Source organism: Dermacentor andersoni, chromosome 1, assembly GCF_023375885.2.
Source record: "Dermacentor andersoni chromosome 1, qqDerAnde1_hic_scaffold, whole genome shotgun sequence".
NCBI classification, from domain to species: Eukaryota; Metazoa; Arthropoda; class Arachnida; order Ixodida; family Ixodidae; genus Dermacentor; species Dermacentor andersoni.
The window spans coordinates 257999946-258006849 of record NC_092814.1 but is presented as its reverse complement, the minus strand read 5'-3'; the positions used below and the strand labels follow the sequence as shown (position 1 = coordinate 258006849).

Genomic DNA, 6904 nt, shown 5'->3' with positions numbered 1-6904 from the left:
TGCACTTTCTTTTAATGAAAATACAACTTACTTGTGACATAAATATTAAAAGAACCTTAATTGCATTAAGCCTGACAGTGATGCCAGTCCTCCCACCGAGTTTGCGGGTGCCTGTTCACCAGAGACAAATGCAGACAAGCAGATAACCGTGGCACTGATTTATTACAGGGATAAGGGCATTGAGGATCAACTAAAATGTCAAAAATACAAATCAAGGAAGGTGGCCACTCCACTCACCCAAAGTGGACATCCTCACTGAAAATGCACTGGTACATTTGGTAGTTCTACCAAGTGTACACTCACATGCATTCTACAGGAACCAAAGAGGGATGCCAGAAGGGCAGCTACTAGCATTCCAGTAGTCATACAGCAATTAAAGGATACTGAGTAGTGAGGTGTGCTGTCCCCCCCCCCCCCCCCTTTCTTTTTGCCTTGTAGGTTGGAGGGCAGAGCCAAGTTCGATAGCCATGTCAGCTTTCATTACAGCACGTTTTTTTGCCAGTGGATTCTCTTCAATAATCATTAAACCTTTCTTACCTCTCCAAAGCATAAGAACAGTAACATTTGGGAATAAGGATTTCATGAGTTTGTCATGTGCTGCACACATAAATTAGAGGAGGGGGGGGGGGGGGGGGGTCAGGATATTCGAACATCGCCCCTGGATCTGCGTATATGCTACACTTACCATGTTTCGAAGATCCAGGTTCAGATTCCCCCGTTCCGTCCCAAGGAGCTTTCTTACTTTCTCAACTTTTCTTGCAAGCACATGGTGGACTAGACGCTGCAAAATATACTTGCATCATTTCTATCCATTGAAAACTAAAAACCTGCTAAAAGTTATACTGGCAGTATATACAGAGATTATGGTTGGAACCAAAGTACATGAAATTTCGAAATGTATGTGTTCTTGAGCATAAGTGCAGATGCATGGGAATGATATTTACCTCATATGAAAGCCTTTGATAAATGGAACTTCAAAATGTAAGTATGGCAGTAATTAACTATAGTATAATCTCATAACACAAATCTTTCAGGGTGAGAAGAATAAGGTGGTCCAAGGGAGCTTGGCTTTCTTTGTTACTCACAACCATATGAAATAAGAGAAAATGATTATGTTAGGAGAATGCCAGCAAGCTAGAAAAAGGGAAAATATCGAGAGGCAGATGTACATAGGCATGCAAAGCGACAGGAAGGTGACTGGTTTGCTGGCATTCTCCTAGCATAACCATGTACCAACTAGCCCAACAAGCCACCCTCATGATCTCAAGAGACAATGAAGTCAGAGAGCATAGGGAGGCAAATTGTTGTATTTAATTGAATTGTAGAAATAACAAGGGAAATGAAAGTGGAGAAAGAGAGAACCTGCCACAGGTGGGAGCCGAATCAACATCAGTCTGAATGGTGCACTATCAATAATCTGAACTTTGCATCATCCAGGATGACACTTTTGCAAAATCATTCATTCCATACACATACGACAACTGAAACCACCTTTCTGGAGATAATGTATTAATAACAGATTCCACTTTTTCATCAGTGTTTATTCACCTATATTTATTGTGACAATTCTGGATGACTGTTTGACACCCTTTCCTTCCTTTTTGATCTTATGTTCTTACCAACTCAGGCCAGGTGTTTTGTTCATTTTTTTTTTCTGCAACACTGAAGACATCTCTAGCACTGTATATGTGCTAAATGTTGCTGTTGTAATGAAGCAGACGCGCCCCTGTGTATGTGCCGTCTGAAGAGGAAGACGAAGGGCCGTGCCGTGATCTCGAACGACCCCCGTGCTTCGGACAGCCCTTGCAGTGCCTTGATTTACCTAGCGTTCCACAACGTTGTGAACGAGAATAAACCTCATTGCATTTGGTGGAGGTTGCTGAGATCCTTTGCCTCGTCCTGGAGCTCCGCACTCGAACCCTGCCAACAAGATCGCCTTGCACTACGCCTGATCCCGCCACCTCGTTGCCTGCACCACCGGCTGCCACTGTCATCTGCGCCGGCGTCCCTCGTCAATGCGACCCACCCATTTTCAGTGGGACCGCCGAACACGAGGTGGAAGACTGGCTCTCATCGTACGAACGTGTAAGTACCTATAACAAATGGGATGACCAGTCTAAGCTGACCCACATGCCGTTCTACCTCGCCGACGTAGCCAAACTTTGGTTCTTCAACCACGAATCAGACTTTACAAGCTGGTCTGCGTTTAAAACTCTGTTTGCTGAAGTGTTTGATCGCCCAGCTGTGCGTAAGCTACGCGCTGAACAGCGTCTACGCCAGCGCGCACAGCAGCCTGGAGAGACATTCCCCAGCTACATCGAGGATGTTCTCGATTTGTGCAAGCGGGTAAATCCCAGCATGTCAGAGGATCACAAGATCAAACACATCCTCAAGGGCATTGAGAACAGCGCATTCCAGATGTTGCTGGCCAAAAGCCCAACTAGCATATCCGTCCTCATTAACCTCTGCCAGAGGTTTGATGAGCTGCACCACCAACGTTCCATCGCCCGCCAGAACATTCAGCACGCCGATTTCGTCTCAAGCATCGCGGTTTCTACCGAAATAACCAACTCGACCCTCTCGCAGCATATCAAAGATTTTATCCGTGAAGAGGTGGCCAGGCAGCTCTCGCTGCTGCCTCACAGTGACGCACCTACGGCAGCTTTGCCTCCAACGCTGCAGGAAGCCACCCGAAATCAGATATCTGAAGCGCTTCCTGCAGCGCTTCCTCCTCACTTTGCCGACAAACTCACTGTTGGTGCCGACACAACCATACCTCCTGAGTCGTCGATGGCTGTTGTCTTGTCGTCTGATGCCGCATCTGACGCTGCCGTAGTGTTCACGCTGTCCGATGTGTTTGCTCAACGCAAGGGCATTGTTCTTCCGTTTGCCGTGCTTACTGTAACATCTGGGTCAACTGTGATGCTGGTCACCAACTACTACCAGTACCCGATCAGCCTACTGTGTGGAGAGACAGTAGGATACTTCCAAGCGGTCGACTACGTCGACGACCTCGATGTTCCTACCGACTCCCTCCGTCACGTTGACGCCATCGCTTCGGTCTCCGGCTCATCACCGTCAGTGGGTTTTCACAAGGCCATCGACCCTGCACTTTCCCCATCTCATCGCCTCCAACTTCTCGCTCTCCTTCACAAGTTTGTCTCCTCTTTCGACTGTCATCAGACGTCACTGGGCCGTGCCACCGGTGTTTCTCACGTCATCAACACCGGTTCCCACTACCCCTTGCGACAGCGCCCGTATCATGTCTCTGCCGAAGAGCGCCGAATCATCACGGAGCAAGTGGACGACATGCTCAAACGTAAAGTCATCCGTCCCTCTCAAAGTCCTTGGTCTTCACCTGTCATATTGGTGAGGAAAAAAGATGGCTGCATTCTTCACTTCACTTCACTTTATTTCCTTAAAGACCCCACAAGGGGGTGTTACATAAGGGGTGGGTTGTACAGAGATGCTACTAATACCACAGGTATATGGATACACTTTGAATAAAACGTGATGGACAGGTGATTGAAACAATGTCGTGGGGAAGGCCATTCCATTCTGAAGCTGGCGGCAGAAAAATGATGCAGAAAAAGTAGTCGTGCCAGAACGGGGTCGGGTGACTTGAAGTGGATGGCCCGTGCAGGGGAATGTGCGTGCCGCGGGAGCGATGTAAGGTGGATGGCTGAAAGAACTGTGATAAAACTTGTGGTAAAGGGATAGTGCGGCGATCCTGCGGCGAGACGAAAGAGTGGGCAGACCAGAGTCATTCTTAAGGGATGACACATTGATATCATATGAATAAGAAGAATGAATGAAGCGAGCAGCATGATTTTGCACTGCTCCGGTAGCGTTAATCAAACAAACTTGGTGAGGGCTCCAGATTGGTGATGTGTACTCAAGTTTGGGCCGAATTAGAAATTGGTAAGCCAAAAGTCTTACGTGGTAGGGTGAATGATGCAGATGACGTTTTAGAAATCCTAATGATCGGTTAGCCGATGAAATGATATTCGTGACATGGGTGCGCCAGGAAAGATCAGAGGTTAGTGTTACACCAAGGTATTTATAGGATTCACTTGTTTCAACTGGTATGTTAGCGATTTCATAGGGAAATTGGAGCGGGTTATTGCGGCGGTGGAACGAAACTAATTTACATTTGTTAGGATTAAGGGTCATTAGCCAGCGGTTACACCAGTCGAACACTTTATTAAGATCATTCTGTAGGGCTGTTTGGTCAGATATGTTAGTTATTTTGCGGTAGATAACACAGTCGTCAGCGAACATGCGGATGTTACATGATAAATTATCGGGCAAGTCGTTGATATATATTAGAAATAAAAGTGGGCCAAGGACAGATCCCTGCGGCACGCCGGACGTTACAGGGAGCGAGTCAGACTTGACATTGTTAAGGGAAACAAACTGAGAGCGGTTAGTCAGAAATTGGGCGATCCAGTTTAGAACGTCTTGTGGCAGATTTAGTTGAGAGAGCTTCATTAGTAGACGCTTGTGTGGTACTTTATCAAAAGCCTTGGTGAAGTCAAGAAAAATAGCATCTGTTTGTAGGTTAGTGTTGAGGTTAGCATTCAGGTCGTGCAGAAAAAGGGCTAGTTGGGATTCGCATGAGAGGCTTTTTCGAAATCCGTGTTGAGAGGGATTAAAAAAGCTGTTAGAATCAAGGAACTGCATGATCTGAGAGTACATGATATGTTCCATGAGTTAGCAGCACACACTGGTTAGAGATATGGGGCGGTAATTTAACGGACAGTCTCTGTTGCCTGCTTTGTGAACTGGAATGACCTTCCCACACTTCCAGTCGTAAGGGAGAATTCCTGAGGAGAGTGACTGGGAAAACAGTAACAGTAAAAATTCAGCAGATATGTGCTTAATGTTTTTTAAGAGCTTGGAATTTATTTCGTCCATACCAGTAGAAGATGACAAGTTCATTTTTTCAATTAAGGACAGGATACCAGAGAAACTGGGCTTATGGGTGGTATTTCTGGGCTTATGGGTGGCATTTCTGGGCTTATGGGTGGCATTTCAGGTAAACTAATGGAAAACAGTTCTGTTTCAGTAGGGTTAGGTTCATTCGTAAAGACAGACGAAAAGGCTATATTAAATATATTGGCACTTTCTGAACAACTTGCTTCTTGACCAGATTGATTAGTAAGGATAACAGGAGGGGTGTCATGTGGGTTTAGAATTCGCCAGAAACGTTTGGGTGAATCAGCAAGGATTTTTGGTAGCTCAGTGTGAAAGAATGAGTACTTAGCGTTGCGCACTTCTGTTAAGTATGCTTTTTCTGCAATGTTGTATTTGTCCCATGCGCAAACACTGTTTGTAGTCTTGGCGACACGAAAAAGACGTTTCTTCTTGTTTTCAAGCGATTTTAATGACTTAGTAAACCAAGGTTTTTGGCGGGTGGGACGGAAAGTTACCTTAGGGATGAAGTCATCAGCTAACCGGTTCATTTTGCTTTTGAAGAGTGACCAGTTTTCATTAATAGGTCGTTCCCAAAAACCGTCTTGAAACGATGGAAAAAAGGCATCAAGTTCACTAATGATGGCCCCATAGTTCCCCTTGTCATATAGTCGAATTGTTTTCCTGCAAGCTTGACGTATTTCGGGAACAAAGGCAAAATTAGCATGAATTACTTTGTGGTCACTTATTTCTTTTAGAAATGTTATAGAAGACAGGCTCTCTGGATCTGTGTTAAGATTATGTCAAGAATATTGGCGGTATCGGAAGTGACTCGTGTAGGTTGTGATATCAGCTGAGTAAGATTAAAGTTTAGGCAAACGTCAAGAAATTTGTTAGCTTCTTTCGCATTGGGTGCTGACGAGGTTAGGGTCATCCAATCGATATTCGGAAAGTTAAAGTCTCCAAAGAGAACGACGCGAGCATTAGGGTATTTAGTCGAAAGTTTGGTTAAAATATTATTAAGTTCGCGTGAAAAATCTGGAGTGTATCTAGGAGGCCTATAGCAAACACCTAAGAGCACAGACTGTGGTGCGGAACGACAGATTAACCATAATATTTCAAGGTCGGAGGATATTTTGATAACAGAGCACGAAAGTTGTTTGTTTGCAGCAATGAGGACGCCCCCGCAGCGTGTGTCGAGACGATCCTTTCTAAAGAGATTAAAGTTGGGCAAGTCGGATAAAACTTCGCCATCGGTGACGTCAGAGGTCAACCACGTTTCAGTTAGAATAAGTAAATTGCTACTGGATGAAGATACAAGGCTTGACACGTGGTGGCATTTAGAAAGAAAGCTGCGAATGTTTGTGAAAATAATCGAAAAAGAGAGATTAGCTTTGTGACCAGGAACGGAACCATTTAATGATTTGGGGTGGGGAGGGGGTAGCTATGATTTTTCTTCGACAGTTTCGGTTGTATCGTCGAATACGTAGCGTTTGAAATAATGTTTTATATCGTAAAAGAAAAGGACCAGATTTTTCTTTAGCAAAAGCGAGAAGGTGCTTCCGTGCGTTCCGAACGTGAGGCGAGAAATCTTCTCCAATGCTAAAATGTATATTTTTGAGTTGAGACCCATTAGTGAGAACAGTTTCCTTGGTTTTAAAAGAGGTAAATTTTACTATTATGGGGCGGCACCGGTCTCGCAAGTGGCGACCAAGACGGTGGGCACGCTCTATTTCCTTAGATTCAATGGCTACATTGAAATGGTCCCTGCAAAACGCAGTGATTAGCTCCTCAGACTGAGCGTTGGTCTCGGATGGCGTGTCGTCCGCTATGCCGTAAAACAACAAGTTGTTTCGTCGGGAGCGGTTTTCCATGTCGTCCAGCCGAGTCTCCAATACCGAGACCTGTCGAGTAGTCTGGGAGGTGGTGGTTGCAACGGTGTCTAATTCCATTCGGAGCGTTTGAAGCTGGTGGTAGTGCGATTCTAAAC

At 45.3% G+C, this 6904-nt stretch overlaps 1 protein-coding gene across 7 annotated transcripts in view; it reads right to left on the bottom strand.

Moving 5' to 3' along the window:
* LOC126547844 (uncharacterized) overlaps nt 1–6904 on the bottom strand; it is a 38757-nt gene that overhangs the window by 21845 nt on the left and 10008 nt on the right. For 6 of the 7 annotated variants that reach the window (XM_055063659.2, XM_055063662.2, XM_055063657.2 and 3 more), the window contains one exon: nt 686–781. The exons of the other annotated variant lie outside the window; for it this stretch is intronic. In XM_055063659.2, the coding sequence (XP_054919634.1) occupies nt 686–781 (96 nt within the window). The remainder of the gene's footprint in view (nt 1–685; nt 782–6904) is intronic. 7 annotated transcript variants of the gene reach the window in all.